The sequence below is a fragment of the Lycium barbarum genome, chromosome 9 (genome assembly GCF_019175385.1).
Source record: "Lycium barbarum isolate Lr01 chromosome 9, ASM1917538v2, whole genome shotgun sequence".
Lineage (NCBI taxonomy): Eukaryota > Viridiplantae > Streptophyta > Magnoliopsida > Solanales > Solanaceae > Lycium > Lycium barbarum.
Window position 1 is genome coordinate 4105174 of NC_083345.1, and position 21540 is coordinate 4126713.

Genomic DNA, 21540 nt, shown 5'->3' on the forward strand with positions numbered 1-21540 from the left:
TACGAGGGAATCATGTTGTTAAAATAAATAAAAAATATAAAGGAGAAGAGAATATTTTAAAAGATAAAATTAGTAAACAATAAAAATAAAGGATAGCTACATAGCATAACTAACATTACTACATATTTATATTTAGTAGCTATAGTTTAAAATAATTACATTCCATAGCTAATAATTATATGTTAACTACAACTTATAGCTATATATATATAAAAAGTAAAATACCCCATCATCACATTGTTCACTTCCAACTCAATCCTTCCATCTCTCTCCCACCCCTGCTCTGCCGCCGGCCACCACGACCTTTCTCCGGCAAACTTTTACGGTCAAATCCGATCTAATCTTGGCCGGATCTAACCGGATATAAATCAGAGAAGTACCATTTGGTGCAGTATGGCCTTACAATTGGGCGCCATTTTTGTTCCTTCAGTTATGTTCAAGTTCTATGGTCAAACTCTTCAATAGCTCCTTCTTTTTCTTTTTCCCCATTACTTCTTTTTATCTCTTTTCTTGTTTAGACATGGTATGACTAATACTTCGTATACATCTGCTAATTGTTTTACTCTGTAGTCCTCTTTTCTTGAGCGAGTTACAAATCATCTTCCATCGTCCCATAAACAAAGTTCAACCATAGTTCGTTCTTTCATCTTTGGGGCCTTCCATCCTTATCCGGCGAACTTTAACGGTCAGATCTGGTCAAATCTTTGCCGGATATACATTAGATCTTCACCGTCAACGAGTGTTGCTTTGTCGGAGTCTGGCCGCCGGTGGCTTTTCCGGTCAAATTCCGATACTGGATCTGAAAATCACGTTTCTTTTTCAGTGTATTCATTAATTTTTTAGCATACAATCATTGTATTCATTAATTTTTTTGCTGTATTTGTTGTATATTTGCCGTGTATACAATGTTTTTCGCTTGTATTTGTTAATTTTTTGGTGTATCTATGTTGTATACAGTATTTTTCGCCTGTATCTGTTGTATACATATCGGAAAATATGATGCATTTGTGTAATTATTGGTGTATATGTATTCAGTTTTTTTACTTGTTGTATTCATGAATAAAATAAGCCAATTTATGAATACAGATAAATATTTCATGAATACAGTGGGAAAAAAATTATTTTAGTCATGAATACAACGAAAACAAAAATTGAATACAACGAAAAAAATGAATACAATAAACAAAAAAGTAGCTACGAGCTGTAAATAAGCAAAATGTTGCTATGCCAGATTTTTAACCCTTAAAATGTAGTCATTTCTGAAATTTTCCCTAAAAATAAGATGCTCCATTTGAAATTAAATTGTTGATGTCAAAGATGGGCCTTAGTATGCAGCCCAGCTAGCAGAACACTACTTCGTTTTGGAAAAATGCCTTGGGGTAAATTTGAACACCCTTGACCGTTGAGCCATCACTGTTGGTATTGTCAAGGGTGTTCAACAGTTTGCATTTATCCGATATATACAATATATTAACTATATATACAACGTAATTTTCCGGCGAAGGGTGTTCGGCTGAACACCCTTCCACTAGTGTAGCTCCGCCCCTGGTTAAAGGCATGTTTGACCCTTTTCCGCAAAATGAAAAACACATATATTGTATAAAACGTGAACCAATGATACGTATAGAGTTGTAAAAGTTTCCCAATTGAAAACAATAACACCTAACTGAGTTTAGTTTGGTCATCCTTATTTCGACTCTTACGTGCAAACGCATTATATATATATCTCTTGCAGATACTTATCCTTGGATAGATTCTTCTTATTTTATGGAGTAATATAAAAGAGATATGATCCTTATCTACAAGAGCTAATTCGCATATAAGAGTCCTAATAATCCTAACGTAATTGGTTTTGGCTGGGTTTCCTCTATAGTACTATAAATTCTTGAGATATTTCATAACTTTTATCATTGAGAATTTCAGTGCTGTGAAGGGTAACAAACACATCAACAAAAGGAGAATTTAATTAATAGAATCAAATATTCTTTTCTTCAACAGGTAAACCTTCTTGTTTTTTCGTTCTAGTTATTATGTAATTATGATATATGCATAATACTGAATTGAACATGGAAAGAAGAAGAAAGTCTTTAATTTAATTCTTACTATCTTTAACTTAATTCTTACTATTCTGAATTATTAACTTTATGCCATATTTTCCAGCAATATTTAAACAAAGGAAAGAACTCTACTTGTGTAGTTCTTGCCCAATAGATTATCACTACAGAAAGGTATTCGCTATGGACATATGCTGTAGCTAAATAGCGAAAATCTGTTGCTGATCCTATTTAACAACATATTGGCTATGGTCTTTTTTTAAAAAAATCTTGTTAGTTACTGGCCATTTAGTGACAGATTAATGATGAATTTCGTAGCTAGTTCCTATCTTCCTTTTTTTTTTTTTTTTTTTTGTGTAGTTTTGGCGAAAAGAAATTTAATTAAATGAATGTTGATGGATGAAAATATTTTTGACGGTGATGGAAGAAAAAAGTGTGGATGCAGCAGCAATGGATCACATATGTGCCAGAACCAATTCTGCAGAAAATCATGTCTTTCCTTCTTGTTAAATATGTTGCACAAATGAGTACATTATCCAAGACTTTATATGGTGCTTCGAGTTCCCTCTCATACTTAGATTTTGGTGATGAATTTCTCAATCATAAATATTTCCACCCTATACCAAAATTAGACATACCAAAGTTTGTGAATATTGTGGATCAAATTCTAGTAAATCGGCAGAAGAAGAAGATTCTATACAGAAATTCCGGCTAAAGTTCCCACGTTATAATCTGAACTGGATTATATGCATAATTGGATAAAGACACTCGTCGCGTGTAATATCAAAGAGTTGACTTTACATGTAGAGTACTCACCTCGTGATGATAATTACTTCCCTTTGCCCGAAATAATGTTTGCTGCTCAAGAACTAAATGTTCTTGATTTACGCGAACTTAAGCTGGAATTGCCCCATGATGGCATAAAGTTTTCATCTTTGCGAAAGTTGAAGCTCTCTCGCATGTTTTTGGACGAGCACTTTATTCGAGCTTTATGTGCTAGCTGCATTTGTTTAGAGGAACTAACTTTACATCAATGTCGGGGTCTTGCCAGTTTTCAAATTACTGGACCCAAACTGAGGAGTGTTTGGTTGAATCAGTTTTTTCATGAAATCAAGACGTTAGATACCGTAGCACCTAATCTTGAAAATCTTCACATCGCGGGCAATAGTCGGGACCTGCTAGAAGCAATTAAGATATCTGCTTGCAAAGCCTTGAAAAGTTTGCACCTCATTTGTGTGGGTGTTACTGACGAACAAGACATTTTTTCAAGCCTACCCAATCTTGAAACCTTGCACTTATTCGATTGCAATGCATTGAAGACAATGAAGATGTCAAGTGACAGGCTTGAGTGTCTTGTGGTAAGGTGGTGCAGAAATCTTATTGATTTTGAACTAGATACTCCTAATTTAACAATTTTCTCATATACTACTCATTATGATCCTCAATTGCCAACACTCAAATTGAAAGCTTCAATGTTGCTAAAAGTTCAGCTCGGATTGTACCCGGCACAGAGTACACGGTTTGATAGTCATTGGTATTTTAAGCTCTTGGAATTTCTTGGCAACTTCAATCAGTAGAAGGCTATTGACTTATCGTGTGACAGTGAAAAGGTGATAGTTATACCCAAAGACATGAGAAGAAACTTGGTTCCTCCTTTGTATGGTGCTGATTCCTTGCATATAGAACTTGTGTGTGTAAAAAATCAAAATTACTCAGTTGTGGACATTCTTGATAGTTTGCTTTGGATTTTTCCTCAACTGAGTACCCTGTCTTTCTCCCGGTGTACAAAGTTGAGTGCCCTGAATTTCATATATCATGGCGATGCAACAGATGAAGATTATGAGAAAGTTTGTTGTGCGTCTCTACTTCTGAAACGACGTTGGAGGCATAATAAGTTGAAGGAAGTCCAGATGGAAAACTTTGAAGGTGCGGAGAAATGGAAGTTAAGAAATTATCTTTCACCTATGATAATTTCTCGGATTCTCCAAAAACACCGACAACATATCCGTGCCAGTTTCCCCAAAAATACATAACACACATGCACATGACGATACTTTTGAGGAATCCGAATAACATAAGGTACATCAGAGATGATTTGACGTTCCCCAACAACTGCAGCCTTTGAATCTTTTGTTTTATAGGACTTTTACTATTAATAAAAGTGGGGCTACTCTTTCTTTTTCGGGTTATAACAATGTTGTGACTTTTTTGGACTTTTTCTGCATCTTACTATTGTTTATACGTTTTCATAATGTAATAGACTCATTACATAAGTTGATTTATGATGAGTATTAGATTGAAGTTCTCTTAAAGAAAATCATTAGCTCGTGTCGTGGAAAACTATTTCTTTGAATCATCGAAATAACCAATAATACTATTTTGCCAAAAAACATCATCTACACGAATTTATATCGAGATACCTAACTAAGGCATTAGTTCATCCTTGAAATAGCAATGGTCGATGAGAGGTGTTTTGCCACTTGAACTCAAATCTAGTAGTTGACCTTCAATCAATCTTTGTCCAACCAGCTCATAACAAAATATTAGACCAATCTAAGGATTGAGACCAACCAAATTGATTGAAGAAATTAAAAGGAAACCCAATGACCAAGCACTCCCCTCCCCTAAAAGCAGAGATTGAAGAAAACACCACGTTGTCGAGGACACGTCTGAAGAGTAGGCTAGAGCCCTCTAAGTTCACCACCCTACCAAGTATTTTTTCAAATTTCGTGGTCCCAACTCTCAAGTATTAAAAGTTTTAAGGGACCAAAAAAGAGCAAAAAAAGAATATACATGCAAAAAAGACGGAAATTATGGGAGAAAAAATAATAAAGAAGTGGCCAATGTAATTTTGAAGTGATTTTTTAAAATTCTAAAAATCACAAAGTGTAATGGACTTTGTTTCTCTCTAAACCAAAAGTATACCCCCAAAAATTTCACCTCCTTTCTCTCTTCCCTCTCTTTTCTCTTCTCATTTCTGCAACTTTCTGCAGAGAGAGGGAGAGAGAAAGCGAGAGAAAATACGAGAACAAACAGAAAGAAAGAAATTAAAAATTCTTTTTTTTTTTTTCTTTACAAATTTTCTTGCAAGTCAAAAGCAAGAAAAAAAGAAAGAAAGAAAGAAAGAAGAAAGGAAGCTGGTTAAAGAAAGATTGGAAAATATTTAAGGGATTCAAGATTTTTAACAATACCCCTATAAAAATTGACCTTTTATCTTAAATCTACCAGTTTTTATTCTTTTGGATAATTATTGGTGGCTTAAGGTATTTATCTACGTTTCCTCACATGCAAAAAAAGCCACGAATAAGGTTTGAGTTTTGTGTTTGTTTTTGTTTTGCTATGAATTTATTTTTCTTGTAGGTAATTGAGAATTTTGTTGTATTTGTTTTTGTCATATGCAGGGTTTTCATTTGCTGGAAAGAATTGCCTTTTGAATATCAAGAAATTTTAAATGTTTTTTCCTCTCCATTTTTAATAAAATGGAAGGAGTATCTGATAATGTTCATGGAGTTATATTAGCTATATCATCCAGTGTTTTCATTGGGTCCAGCTTTGTTATTAAGAAGCAAGGTCTAAAAAAAGCTGGTGAAAACGGGAAACGAGCAGGTTTTCTTTTTCTTTCCCTGTGTTCTTTTATCGGCTTTTGCACCATTTAATCTCTATATTTAGAGTTGTTGTTAAGTACTTAAGTTTATTGTTTCGTTAAGCAATGGGGTAGTTTTGTTTTTATAATCGAGAAATCCACAGAGCATGTGGAAAACAATTCGAAACTCAATGAATAATGGGGTTGTACCCTTCTTCACTAAAATATAATATGTTTGTCTGAGACAAGATTCGAACGCATGACATGTTCCTAACTCAATGGAATGATTTATTTATGTCAATTATGGGAATATGCTTTATCCTTGTGGGGATTGGTTATTTTCTAATTATGTTTTACTCATCCACATGCTTAGGCTCAAGGATACATTAGCATGATTATCTTGATTGTGACAATTTTGGTATACTTGTAATGCCATCATTGCTTAAAAAAATTCCCTTGATAATTCCTTTGTGGAATATACTGACCTGCACGTCGTACTTACATCAAATCAAGCAATTTAACCATCAAAATCACAAATTGATGAAGTAACAACAACAACAGCAACAACATATCCAGTGAAATCCCACAATGTGGGATCTGGGGAGGGTAAAATGTACGCAAACCTTACCGTACAATGTAGTGAGACTGTTTCCGAAAGACCCTCGGCTCAAGAGAAAGCATGGCAAAAAATTGATGAAGTAAAATTTCTGATATTGCAGTCAATGAAGATTTTGCCTGCGCATAATACCATATTCTTTCAAAGTTTCCTCCGCTTTTTTTGTAAGCGAATTGGTCCTGTTATTATGAATTACCAATTATGTTGAATTTTGAACAGGTTCAGGAGGCCATTCCTACTTGTTGGAACCTTGTTGGTGGGCTGGAATGTTATCTAGTAAGATACATAATTTGTACCTTTTCCATTTATATATATAACTTTAAGCATGAGCTTGTTGAGCATATAGCCGACCCCAACTTTCTCGGGATTGAGGCGTAGTTGTCATTGTATGAAATCTTAATTGAGGCGTAGTTGTCATTGTATGAAATCTTAATTGAGGTGTAGTTGTCATTGTATGAAATCTTAAGCATACAATGTTTATGTCCGAGAAACCTACATATATTATGGAACACAAAGGCCTTTGAACATGCTTTAGAAGAAGAAAAAACAGATAATGTCATGAAAAAGCTCTTGAATAAGTTATCTTACATGTCTGATATACCATATATGAACTTATCTGTGAAATATTGGCAGTATTATTATTGATCAAAAGCTGATTCCATACTTGAAATCCGAGGTGGATCTACGATTTAAAGGTGGATCCAGGATTTGAAGTTTGTAAACTCCTACAACAACTTCAAGTTAATATATACAATACTAACCGGGTTCATAGTCAAGTATTCGTAAATATTTTGTGGATTTCTTAATATAAATATACGGTCGGAACAACACCTATTGGGTTCACATGAACCTATACCTTATAGGCAAGGTCCGTCCCTGCTTAAGATCTATGAAGAGCTCATTAGATATACACATGTAAGGTTATTCAACTGAGAAATGCAACTGACAATTGTCAAATGTAACTAGAACTTATGGACAGCGGTTAAAGTATTTCTATCACATTAATATCTACAAAGACCTTGACTTAGAGAAAAATGCATGAAGATGATGGAATGCTATAATTGCCAATTTTAAACAAGTGATCAGTGCAATAATTTCTATTTCCAGAACATTTTAGGAACAATGGTTGTTTCATTCATATCTAACGCTAATCTTCCGACTTCTTGTAGTGATTATTGGAGAGGGAGCTAACTTTGCTGCTTATGCATATGCCCCGGCAATACTTGTGACACCCTTAGGGGCTTTAAGTATGATTGTCAGGTAAAATTGTTAATAAAAGAAACTCTTTTTAGCTATGTCGCTCGGACTCTCCAAAACTGTAGCTGTGTCTGTGTCGGATCCTCCAAAGATGCACTACTTTTGAAGCATCCGACACGCACCTGACGACATTTTTGAAGAGTCTAAGCACACAACTCTATATATAGTTCAATGCTGATATAGCTTTCATCTGCAGTGCAGTGTTAGCCCATTTTATTTTGAAGGAGAGGCTGCATATCTTTGGTATGGTTGGTTGTCTCCTCTGCGTGGTTGGATCTGTCAGTATTGTCTTACATGCCCCATTAGAGAAGAGTATCCAATCTGTCAAGGATGTCTGGTACCTAGCAACAGCGCCAGGTATATTCAAGGCTATTGCCATTTACATTCTTCCATTAGTCGTAGAGGAGGATCTACGGCGGGTTTTGCTGGTTCAATTGAATCTATTACTTTCGGCTCGAACTATGTACATCCCAAATAAGTTGGAGTCGGCTATATGGATCATCACTTCTCCATATAAGGTCACTCATGTCATCATCATCATAATTCATACCAAATAAAAGTAAAAATGGAAAATAAGTTAAATACATATAAATAATAGTAATAATAATTACTCCCACCGTCCCAATTTATGTGAAGCTATTTAACTCAGCATGGAGTTTAAGAATGAAAAGTAGACATTTGAAACTTGTGGTCTAAAATAAACCATACATATTTGTTTGACTATAAATCATCTCATTAAGGGTAAAATGAGAAATCTAAAGTCAAATTGTCACTAAATATAGAATGGTGTCATTCTTTTGTGACTGAATAGAAAGGAAAGAGTGTTACATAAATTGGGACAGAGGGAATAGTATTATTAGAAGTTCTATGACAAGACTAAACCCTATTCCACTAGTAGATATCACCTATAGGATTTTTTTTCTTCCATTGTGTCTTTAGCTAAGTCCACATTGATCCCATGAAATTGTAGGTCTTTCGAGAGAATCTCGTCCTTTTCTAACACCTTCACTCACCATAATTTTACACCTACAGGCCAGTGCATATGTAGGTTGACGCAGGACATGACCAAACTATCTCAAGCGACCTTCTCTCATTTTATCCTCAACGCGTGCTACTTGCACCTTCTGGAAAATGTTGTCATCTTTAATATGTATATACAAAACAAGATCACACTCATTTTGAACCCATTGACTCTAAACTCTAGATTCGCCTATCTGAATTTTCACTAACATACAAATCTTCCACATATAAGTATTTTTACAAATTACAAACGAGATACATGCTATCTTCCTTTTGCATCAGCATGCTTTGTTTATATGAACTAACCAAAAGTTTTTTGATAAGGACAGGGTTCCTCACCTACACTTTCACAGTTCTGGTGCTGATACTTATCCTTATTGTCCGGTTTGTGCCTCGTTATGGGCGGTCGCATTTGGTTGTCTACATTGGTATCTGTTCTCTTGCGGGTTCTCTCACGGTCTGTTATTCTCTTTCATGTACTGTAGTAGCCCATGTGTACATTTCATACATCTTATTATCTCATGGTTGTTTTCTTATGGTTAATCAGGTTATGGGTGTCAAAGCAATTGGAATGGCTATAAAGCTCACATTTAGAGGACAAAATCAATTTAAGTATTTTGAGACATGGTTTTTTATAATTTTTGTCCTCATCTTTTGCCTTGTGCAGCTGAACTATTTGAACAAGGTAAAGTTGCATTCCCTTATAATTTGAGTGTTCTGACTTCTGAGTATAGTTTAATTTCCGATAGATGTTGATTTGGTTTGATCGTGTAGTCATACTTCTCATCTTTCATTTCACCCAATATTAGTACCTTTTTTGCCTACTTTTGGTAAAACAATATCAATAAATCAATTACTTCTCAATCTCAAATTAGTGGGGATAAGCTAAAGGATCAAAACTAAAGAGTATATTTAAGGGACTGTTTTGAACCTACCCCCAGACAATAAGGGATTTTTTTTGGTCATTTCCTCTGTATATTTCACTCTATTCAGGTCCTTAAGTATTTACAGTATTCATTATAGTTATAATACTTCTAAGCTGACCGTCAATCAACTGCAACCCTTCTCTTTTATCTGGACTTACACTGTCCTCAAAACAATAATACTGACATTTATTTTGTACAATTAAGTAAGAACTAAATTTCTAGTTTAGGTAGTAAGAACTAAATTTCTAGTTTAGGTCTTTTCTTGACCTAACTTTCATACAGCATTCAATAAGGTTTGTTTTGCGCTTCGTATAAAATTGATAGAACTGCATATCCAGTGATTTTTAAACACAAAGTAAGAACATGACATCTGAAAGTTCCTTAAAATTTCATAACAAGCATGAAATTTTGAATCTTTTTTCCAGCTCTGGTGACTGATGAGATTAAATTCCATGGCAAAATGCATAGTTTGTAGTTTACTTGGATTTATGTCTTCTCATCTTACTCATTACGTGCTTCTTCTTTTTAATATATAAATGTTTGCATGACTATTGCATGTTATGCAGGCACTTGACACATTTAATACCGCTGTGGTTTCCCCAATATACTACGTCATGTTTACGACACTGACCATTGTTGCAAGCATGATAATGTTTAAGGTAAAACAACATTAAGTTTTCCGGTTATTACTATTCAGAACTCTTAGTTTATCAACTTCCATTTCTTTGAGATAAGGATTTATCTCGAAATGTTGAGAAGATGAACGTCTGGAGCAAACAAAAAGAATATGCTAGTTGGATTATTGGCTTATCTATTTGCTAATGAGTACTCCCTCATCCCAATTTATGTGATGTTCTTTTGACTGGACACGGAGTTTAAGAATGAAAGGAAGACTTTCGAAATTTGTGATCTAAAACAAGTCATAGATATTTGTGTGGCTATAAATCATCTCATTAAGGGTAAAAGGGGAAGTGCAAAAGTTAAATTGTTACTAAATATCACTCTTTTCCGGACTGCTAGAAAGAAAAGTGTCCCATATAAATTGGGACGCAAGGAGTATTTTGTTTTGCCCTTCTTTTCCATTTGAAAGTTGTATTCCAAACCTTCTCTAATTTTGGTGATACGTTTTGGGATTCAGGACTATGTTCATCAGAATACGACACAGATAGTTACAGAGTTATGTGGTTTTGTAACTATCCTCTGTGGTACTTTTCTCCTACACAAAACCAAGGACATGGGAAGCAATCCATCCAAACTATTACCAGTTCTCCGTCCAAAAACAGAAAATGATTGTAAGCAAACAAGCGATGACAACAACAACAACATACCCAGTGCAATCCCACAAGTGGGGTCTGGGAAGGGTAGAGTGTACGCAGACCCTACCCCTACCTTGGGAGATACAGAGGCGGTTTCCGATAGAACCACGGCTCGTAAGCAAACAAGTGAAACCACAAAACTTACAGTTGAGGTTTGAAGTAAAAACGGTTGTAGAAGTTTTGATCTGTAATTGCATCATCAAGAGAGCATAAGGAAAATGATGACACTCATAAAGAAGGAAGATAGAAGCATTTCTTATTGGATAAAAACAGAAGGAGAAAAACTTAGAACTCTCAAAGAGGTGATGGTTTTTGACAGGTTGAAGCCAATGCTTTACTAGGAGGAAATTTCGATATCAATCTTTTTTTATTTTGACTTTAGAAATATTTTACAGTGTGGATACTGATATCGAATATTGATATGCTTCTTCGACTTATATACACTGATAATATGAGAAAAGAGCTCGAATTTTTTTGTTCTGGCCAGCATTTCCTTGTGTATAAGGTTAATGCCTGTATCGAGATTTTCTTGTTACTTTGTCTAGTTGGTTTTCAATGTCTTCCACTTCTTGTTGGTTTAAGTTCTTGTATTTGTAATAGATAGGTAAAGTGGTGTTTTTATAGGTAATTTACATTGATCCTTTTAATGCATTATGGGTTGTGTAGGTCATGAGGAATCTTGAGGACATCAAATTGATAGTTGCAAATTATGTTGCTCGGACTCTTCAAAATTGCTGCCGTGTCCGAGTCAGATTCTCCAAAAATACACTACATTGGAGGATCTTGCACACAAGGACGTTATTTTTGAAGAGTCTGAAGGTTGCAAGTGCAATTCAACAACCATTGACAAGTTTTTGATTGTATTAACCTGTTGATAACAGCATAAACTTATAATATGACAACAGAAATCAAGATAATTTGTTCAAGTCTCGAGCACCAACATATCTTGGTCCAAGACCAAACTTTGTTCTCCCCCTCATTTGGTAATTAAGGATTATCTAAAGGAAAAAGGTCAAATTTAGCCCTCTACTGCTCGAAAAGGATCGATTTTACCCTCTGTGATCCTATCCAAGCAAAAATATCCCCGCCGTTACCTAATGGTTCAAATATACCCCTCTTTTGTTAGGGCTGTCCAAGGTGGACACCCAATCCCACGTGGTACTGACATTTGGATGAGGTGGAAGCCACGTGGCATGCCACCTCAGCGCCCCAAGCCCCCAACCCATTTTACCCCTCCACTCCACTTGTTCTTCCACCACTAGCATTTCCTTTCCCTCCACCACCATTGTCATTGTTATCACCAACAAAACTCTAATCAGTCATCAATAATCCCCCTTTTAGATTTCCAGAACATCGTGAGAAGAAAATACCATTTCTATGTTAAAAATTATTCTTCAGGGCTGAATTGGCCTTTGCATATTTTATTTAGCAGCCTTTTTTAATGCAGTTTTCATCTTTTGACATCATTTTGGCCTAAGGAGCATTTTGTGATCACTAAGGAGTACATTCAGAGATTTCATAGAAGATGTGATAATTAAGGACTTCTCGTACGAGATGTCATATGTTCCAATGATCAGAAAAAACAGATGAAGCTACCACCTAGAATAACAATATTTGGCACTTTTTGACCCAAGGTAATCCTGGAACGGACACTAACTTCTACTAGTTAACAGTAATATTTGGTCTAATACCTAACGCTGTCTTACTGGCAATTCCCAATAGCATGCCAGATTTCATGACCCAAAAGTGAATAATTTTTTCCTTTTCAGACAAATTGCAAAGGTTTGCCCTTAAACTGCATCTTTAGAAAACCTAAATGTCAATGACAACTATAACTGACACCCCAATTTGGACTTATATTCTACAAAGGAAGTCAGCAAGAAAGTGGAACTACAATTACACAAGTCTAAACATGTGCCTTTAACCAGCATTGTTAGAGACCAAGGAGTCGATAATAGAAGAATAGAACAGATTAGAGAAAGTTCACTAGAAAGATGATGGTATTATATAAATATATCAAAAGATTTTATTGAACAAAGGCGACATAAAAACTTAAAGGCTGAGAACTCTACATTCTATACTGGCTACATTAAAAAGGGGATATAGGAAACATTATTCAAATACATAGGCTCTGAGTAGAAACCTAATATCAAATAATAAAAATTACAAGTTACTGACCTTTACAGTTGTTCATATCTTGCAAGGCTATTTATCCATCTACAATAAATTGGTCTTCTTGAGCATCTTCTTCAACCCTTGCATCACCATGAACCATACCATTGACATGGTGCAAGTTTTGCATCATTTGTGAAAGATAATGGTTGCTAGCACCTGTGTGATCAGAAAGCCCGGTTGGATGACCAGTCCACTGAGAAAAAACTCCGAGCAGCTGACTAGTAAGATTTTGTTGCTCGTGAAGTATCCGAGTCTGGATCTGGCTCATTTCAGCTCGATGCTGACCTAACGTCTCGTCAATCCTCTTCTTCCATTCTGATCTCCTCTTGTGTATTCTTTCTTCCCGTTCTCTCTCGAATATAAGTTGTTCCTCTCTTCTCCTCCTTTCCCGTTCCTCGCTTTCCTTCTCCATTAATTCCCATTCTTGAACTCTCTGTCTCTCCAACTTCTCCCTTGCTTTCTCCCTTTCCTCCCATTTTCTCTCACGCTCTTGTTGGTGTTCCATTCTAATATGTTCTCTCCTCTGCCTCTCGCGATCCCTATCGGCCTCGCGCTGCTCAAACCGAGCTTCCATTTCCTTTAATTGCGTCAACTGAGTAGCAAGAAAACCCCACGCCTTCTTCGACTCCACCCCTTTTAGTATCTTCTTCTTCTTTCTCGTATCAGGCTCTGTTGGCTCGATGTTTTCGTAAACAAATCCATCATCCGCATCTTCCTTCCTCCTGATACTACCAATGAAATTCTCCTCTCCTTCTTCCCCATCGTAATCAAACTCCATACCCGTAACTCCATGATCATCAACCCCGTTAATACCTCCCGTAAAATCACCGTCCCCAACATGACCTAGATGCCCAAATTGATCAAATCCCCCACCATTTTCATTTCCATCTCCTACAACCGTACAATTGAAGACAAGTGTATTCACATCCCCGAAAACTTCCTTATACCTTAAGAAATTCGACCAATGAGTTAGCCCCTCCATCCAATCAAACTCCTCCGACTCGTCCCCAGAGTTTGGCTTCTTAATCTTTTGCTTCACTAGTGAATACTGGTGCCTCATGTTCTGAACTTTAGTGGACACATCTTTCCAAGTCCATTGCCATGGGTAAGTGATCGGATCACGAACATGGTGCACAGAATTTACATGTAAAGCAATAGGTCTATACTTTTTTTCCCTAGTTTTCATCTTAGCTAAAGTCCCATCACATAACATCTCACCATACTTATCAATTAGAGTTCTTTCTTCTGCCTCAGTCCATTTTTTCCTTCTTGGTTGTGGCATCATCAAATAAATCTAACTCCACTACCCAATTCAATAAACTTTAAGAAGCTAAAAATCACATACACAACAACTTAAATACATTAAATAGAACTAAGTAAACTACTCAATTCAACAAACTTTAAGCAACTAAAAATCCCATACACAACAACTTAAATACCAAAAAAATCAAACTTTTTTCCTTCTTGGTTGTGGCATCATCAAAGTCACATACCCCAAAACCCCAAATTGCAGTCTTTACCACAAATCCATAAAAAAAATCAAATCAACACTACAAATAACCCAAATTTTTTCCAAGAAAAGCTAATGGGTATACCCAAAATCACAACTTTTTAGCAAAAATAACCATTAAAATTCAGGGAAGAATATTGCCATATATGTATAAGTAAAATCAAGAAGTGTGATAAAAATCTGACCTTTACAACCAATAATAGGCTTCTTGAATTGGGAAAAGTAAAGCAGTGAGATAAAGGGGAAATTTTTTTATGCAGAAATTTTAGAGAAATATGAAAAGGACAAAAATGGAAATTGGGTTTTTTAAGGTTTTGATTGGATGAATTGATTTCTGCAGTTAGTAGTTGAACTGTTCAATGAGCAGACATCAGATTACAAGGATTCCAAGGAGCTGGAAAGAGGAATCATTTGTTGAAATTACTTCATTGCCCCTATTTTTCCTTATTATTGTGCTCATAGTATTTTTTTTTTAATTTGATTTTTATAAATAGTTATATGTTATAAACAGCTTGTAGATATTGTCCGCTTTGGCGCACCTCACGGCTTTAAAACGCGTCTACAAGTAAAGGCTTCAGGCCTTGCTTATAAGCACGCACACAATCCCGTGTGCGAGCGATGTGGGAACTTCCAGTTCACAACACACCCTCCCATCGCGAGCATCGTGCTGATAACGTGTTATAAACAGCTTGTAGATATTGTCCGCTTTGGCGCACCTCACGGCTTTAAAACGCGTCTACAAGTAAAGGCTTCAGGCCTTGCTTATAAGCACGCACACAATCCCGTGTGCGAGCGATGTGGGAACTTCCAGTTCACAACATTATAATAATAATTTACCCCCCTTCCCCATGAGTTCACCATTTTTGCTGGGGTCGTTTGGACGCGAATTAAGTTATCCCGATATTATAGTTCTGAGATTATAATCTCTTAACTAATTTATCCCATCTTGCAGGTGGGATAAAATAATACCAAGCTTGATGGGGTAAAATGGGTTACACAAATCTGAGTTTGGGATAAAGTTTATACCTTATTTGGTTGAAGGTATAAATTTATATCTTCAACCAAACAAGATATAAATTTTATTCCAAAGTTAATCCCGAGATATTTCACCTTATCCCGCGTACCAAATGACCACCTTCGATTTGGAGGTGGAGAGTGTTTACCTTCTGAGCCCCTCTTTTCGATCGTTTTAAGATTTTTTTTTTTTTTTTTTTTTTTTGGTCTTGGAATTTTTATCACTGTGTTTGATGTTCATTTTCTTTTTTGTATTAAAACTATTTCTCCAAACTTCCCCATAAATATCAAAATAAATCGACATTGGGACTATATCATTTTTCAACAATATCAAAACTAGAAAAATTGCTTCCAAACAGTTCGGACCATAATTTCAATTCCACGAATTCGAAAAGCAACAGAAAAAAGAACTAAAACACAATTGTCTTATGCTAAGTAATACGTGAAGTAACTTGTGACGTAACAGTAAAAACAAGACATGTAAGTGGATGACTCATCAAACTTTCAGAAACAAAAAAGTCATGTGAAACATTAACGCATCATCCCAGGCATCATTCCGCCACCACTTGGCATCATCCTAACATTGGGCATCCCCCCTTTGCCATTAGCATTAGCAGGGGAATTAGCAAAATGCTTAGCAATCTCAGGATTTTCTTCCATAATCTTCTTGATTTGATCTTGATTTTGAATCTCATCACTTGTTGGTAACCCTTTTTGTTTTTGTTTTTGATCAAACATCATTTTTTCAACGGCTGATCTTGTCTCTAAGTCCAATTCTGATAGCCTACTTGGCTCTGGCTCAGCTTTTTGTGTGTCAATTTCAGGTCCATTTTTGAACAAACTCTTCCACCAATCAGATTGGTTCCTTTTAGTCATGAGAATTGTCACCTGTTTCTGATCTTCTAAACTCCAGAAACATTCATCAGCTTTCACAGGTTCCAGAAGTTCACCTTGTTAGGAAAATAGAATACTAAAACGTAAGAAGAAAGGCTTCGAAGCAAATGAAAGCAACTTTCATTACAGAGATATTACTTGTATCGCTAGTATGAATTTAAATGTTAAACTCATCAAATTTAAATTCTAGGTCACACTCTTACTTACACACTTTTCAAAGAAGACATGATTTTAAAGAGTTGAACCAATGGTATCCAAAATAGTCTATCTACTAATTTCGTGAAACAAAAATGTCCATTTAAATGTAGAACTTAAATTTGTATTTGTATTCATATTTGAAGTCAAATTTCAAAATAAATACCGAAAGTACCAAGTATTTTGATATATAAGCCTTCTAACTCATTTGTACCGTTCGAAGTGACGCAAACCCAATTAATATATATTTAGTGGTGGATCTAGTAAAAAATGTATGATTTCAGTTGAACTAAAATATTTTAACACGAAAGTTAGATATATATGTAACAAGTCATTAAAATTTCAACAAATATTAAATTCTAGATCCGATTTGTTTATATAAACAAACTATATACCACACCTTCAACAATTGGTGGTTGATTTTTGAGACCAACTTTGATGGAATTGTTCTTGATATCCACAGCTAACAATCTTGATTTTGTGCCAGGTGGCACTGAGACATTAATAGTAACATCTTGAAGAGTTTGTCCCCATGTATAATTCTCCATATCAAGCCCATTAAATTGATTTGGTTTTAATTTCTTATTTTCTTCTTCTTTTGGTTCTAAAGAAGAAGTGGTCGATTCTTTGTGGGGTTGTTCTTGATCTTCATTTTCTTTATTTTCTTGTTGTTTTTCTTCTGTAGGCTTTAAGGCTTGTGCCTGATTTTCTCCTTCAGTGTAGTCTGAAAGAATTGCCATTTTTTGGTGATGAAAATGAATGAGTAAATTAAAAGAGGAAAGTCAGTGAATTGGTGTGAAAATTTGGTAACATAGTGTATTTATAGTAGATTATCAGAGAAAGAAAAGGAATACTCAGTCTTAATAACAACATGATGCCGTGAGACTCGTGACTGATTGAATTGTAGCCTAAACTAAACATCAAACTAAAATGTCTAGTAAAATCCTTAGTTATCTATTACTAACGACTACCAAGGATTGTGGTGGTGTGATAACTAATAAATGTTCCTTCAATATTGGTTGTTAGTTTGAGCCTGGATATAGAGTTGTCACCTGCCTTTGTTAGGGTCACTTAGGTGGAAATTCCAGATGCGAACTCGGGTCTAGTCCGACCTCGATGTTGGTACAGAGCACCGAGTGGAAAACCAAACGAATGACTAGTAAAATACGTAGTTCTATATTAATTTTATGGATTTCAATTATATAGATTTAATTTGCTTTTGTTAGAGTGCGCTTTAATTTATCTCAAGGATTTTCCTATGTGAAATCCGAATTTAGTCGGACCCTCAAGTGAATATTGAACTCTAGGTGGGAAAAAAAAAGTCTGATTAAATCCAGTGTTCTACACAAATTTTATGGATTTAAGTTATAAAGCTAGATTGATTTTTCACCAAATTATCGATTGATGCGTAGCATAGAGATTTACTTATCATTTAAAGGTGATTTGACTGCATTAACATTGTTTACACATCAATACATAGAATGTAAACTTTAACTCCATTTTTTAGAAGAAAATGAGAAAAATATTCCAAACGAAAAATAACCCACAGGATTGAGTTAGTTAGAAGTTTTCTTGAAACACGCTCTCAGATCACTTGAAGATTTTGACCATACCACACACATTAGGACAATCACTCGTATATTCCCCAAGATTTTCTTCTAAAACTGTATATTTATAGTACCTGTATCAGGAAATTGAGTACTTTACTATAGAAAAGTATACTGTATTAAGAAGGTAAAAGTTTACTTGCGTCCAGGCTCATTAATCGCTTAATTATAATAAATTTATATGGTTTAGTGTAAACATCATCATATATAGTTAAGGTCTTACTATATTAAGAATAGATCATGTCATAGGAAGGTAAGCTGATATAAAATTTGTTTACAACAACAACAACAACCCAGTGAAATCCCACATCGTAGGGTCTGGGGAGGGTAGAGTGTACGCAGACCTGACTCCTACCAAGGTAGGACGGCTGTTTCCGAAAGACCCCCGGCTCAATAAAAGCATATAAAGAAGTCAGATACGGTTAGATAAGGTTAAGAGATTCGGATAAGAGATTTAAAGCGATATGGAAATGAAATAATGCAAGCGACACAGATAATACAGGATAATCAGAGCACAGAAAATAACCGATAATAGCAGAAATCTAAGCAGATGACACAGGATAACCAAAGCACAGGAAATAACACATAATAACAGATAATAGCAGAAATCGGAGCACAAGAAATTATATTGCAATAATGCGACTACTAATAAGAACGGATAACGAGACTATCTACTAGCCTTCTACCCTAATTTGGGTCCTCCAAACCCTCCTATCTAAGGTCATGTCCTCGGTAAGCTGTAATTGCGCCATGTCGTGTCTAATTACCTCTCCCCAATATTTCTTCGGCCTACCCCTACCTCGTCTGAAACCATCCATGGCCAACCTCTCACACCTCCGCACTGGGGCATCTGTATCTCTCCTCTTCACATGCCCAAACCATCTTAATCTCGCTTCTCGCATCTTGTCTTCCACCGAGGCCACCCCCACCTTATCCCGAATATCCTCATTCCTAATCCTGTCACTCCTGGTGTGGCCACACATCCATCTCAACATTCTCATCTCGGCAACTTTCACCTTTTGAACGTGAGAGATCTTAACTGGCCAACACTCCGCCCCATACAGCATAGTCGGTCTAACCACCACTTTGTAGAACTTGCCCTTAAGTTTTGGTGGCACCTTTTTGTCACATAGCACTCCGGAAGCAAGCCTCCATTTCATCCACCCTGCCTCAATACGATGTGTGACATCATCGTCAATCTCCCCGCTGCCTTGCACAATAGACCCAAGGTACTTGAAACTACTTTTCTTCTGGATGGCCTGGGTACCAAGCCTTACTTCCAAGTCAGCCTCCTGAGTTGCTTCACTGAACTTACACTCCAAGTACTCTGTCTTGGTCCTACTCAGCGTAAACCCTTTAGACTCCAGAGTATGTCTCCAACACTCCAGCTTAGCGTTAACTCCGCTACGAGTCTCGTCAATCAGGACTATGTCGTCCGCGAAAAGCATACACCATGGCACCTCACCTTGAATTTGCCGTGTCAATCCATCCATCACCAAGGCAAATAAAAACGGACTAAGAGCTGATCCTTGATGCAACCCCATCACAACTGGAAAGTGCTCTGAGTCTCCTCCTACTGTCCTCACCCTGGTTTTGGCTCCCTCATACATGTCCTTGATCACCCTAATGTACGCCACAGGTACACTTTTAGCCTCCAAGCATTTCCATAGGATCTGTCTTGGAACTTTGTCATAAGCCTTTTCTAGGTCGATGAATACCATGTGTAAGTCCCTCTTCCTCTCCCTATACTGCTCCACCAACCTTCTCATAAGATGGATGGCTTCTGTAGTTGAACGTCCCGGCATAAATCCGAACTGGTTTTCTGAAATAGACACACCTCTCCTCACCCTCATCTCCACCACCATTTCCCACACTTTCATAGTATGGCTTAGCAGCTTGATACCTCTATAGTTGTTGCAACTCTGGATATCTCCCTTATTCTTGATATAAAATTTGTTTATTTACCAAAAAGAAAAAATATTACCGAGAGTCAACATTGTGGAAATAACATTGTTTTGCAACTTTTAAACCCTTTTTCTGCTTTAAGGGATAATGTAGCTTGTAGATGAAGTCGATAATTAATCCAGTCTCTTTGATCTTTCTTATCTCATTATTTTGAACTTCTAAAAAAAAATTAATAATCAGGAAATACGTCTTGAGTCGGTTCATAGTAATTTTAATTTTCCAACTCCACTGTGGATACACATTCCTAATAAATTAAATAAAAGGGTTTTATCTTTCTCTATATATACACCCATCATTATATTCTTCTCCCAAATTCTCACATCCCCTTTAATATACCCTTCCTTCTATCAATTCTTGTTGATTCTAAACTTTGCTTGGGAGGAATTGGACTATTTACATAATCTTTCTTTCTTTTCTTTTTTCGATTTATAGATGTTTGGTATTTGTATTGGGATCACTGAATCTGAATTTGCATCAGAAAGTCTCATATGAGGGTAAACTACTCGTTAATAAAGGCGACTCCATACCCAAAGCTCGAAGTTAACACCTCTAGTTAAGAATAAAAGAGTACTTATCATTCCATCACAACCTTTGGTGATCGTATTCTCTCTTTCTTCTATCTCTAAAACAATTTTTTTCTTCCTTCCAACAATGGAAATTCTTTCGCATTACAAAAAAGAAGCACAAGAACCACTCATAAAAAAGAACCTTCTAAAACCAAACAAAGCCAATGGACTTGACATGGACAATTATTCATGGGGACAATCACTTGAAAATGTCACCATAAATATCCCATTGCCACGTGGTGAAAGTGTAAATTACTTTACTGTAGCAATAGAGAACAGTAATTCCCTTAAAGTTGGAAGGCATCTTGAACCACTTATAATAGATGGTTTACTTTTCAAGAAAATAAAAGCTGATGAATGGAGTTGGTATTTCTCAGATAAAAATGAAATTTGCATTAGTCTTCCTAAGAGAAATAGGAAGTGGTGGAAAAGTTTGTTAAAAGGTGATCCAGAAATTGACACACAAAATTTTGAGAGTAAATGGAGGATTTTCACATCAAAACTATGGCAGCCGGTGGAAAAGTTGTATTTTAGGCTAGTTATGAAATTAACTTATTTTAAGCAGAAATTAGAGTCTATTTTGTCAAATTGTTCATAAGTTGCCAGATTGGTATTGTTAGAAAATCATAATGGGGCAAGAATAACGAATTGTGTACCTTTCAATTGCAGCGGAAGTTGTTGATCTTGCCACACAAAGAAATTGCCCAAGGTTGACTTGGTCTCACTAGGAAACCAAATTCTATTCACAAACTAAATGCCTTTTTTTTTTTGTGTTCTTATGGAAAAAGTTGGAGAAATTGAGAGTCTGTATTTTCTTATCACCCTTAGAAGAAAAAGAAACC

At 35.9% G+C, this 21540-nt stretch overlaps 3 protein-coding genes across 3 annotated transcripts; 2 read left to right on the plus strand and 1 right to left on the minus strand.

The window, feature by feature from the left end:
• The first annotated feature begins 4965 nt into the window (after positions 1-4965).
• Positions 4966-10930, plus strand: LOC132610488 (probable magnesium transporter NIPA2). Its single transcript, XM_060324803.1, has 9 exons — positions 4966-5362; positions 5456-5660; positions 6473-6529; positions 7423-7513; positions 7707-7867; positions 8860-8987; positions 9078-9215; positions 10023-10115; positions 10595-10930. The coding sequence occupies exons 2-9, from the start codon at positions 5534-5536 to the stop codon at positions 10928-10930; spliced, it is 1131 nt and encodes a 376-aa protein (XP_060180786.1). The 5' UTR covers positions 4966-5362; positions 5456-5533.
• A 4886-nt stretch (positions 10931-15816) lies between these two features.
• LOC132609849 (protein BOBBER 1-like) lies at positions 15817-17435 on the minus strand. The gene is made up of 2 exons (XM_060324020.1): positions 16961-17435; positions 15817-16421 (listed from the first exon to the last, which is right to left on the minus strand). The coding sequence occupies exons 1-2, from the start codon at positions 17298-17300 to the stop codon at positions 16003-16005; spliced, it is 759 nt and encodes a 252-aa protein (XP_060180003.1). The 5' UTR covers positions 17301-17435; the 3' UTR covers positions 15817-16002.
• A 3348-nt stretch (positions 17436-20783) lies between these two features.
• Positions 20784-21296, plus strand: LOC132610490 (protein BOBBER 2-like). Its single transcript, XM_060324805.1, has one exon. The coding sequence runs from the start codon at positions 20784-20786 to the stop codon at positions 21294-21296; it is 513 nt and encodes a 170-aa protein (XP_060180788.1).
• Positions 21297-21540: the final 244 nt, after the last annotated feature.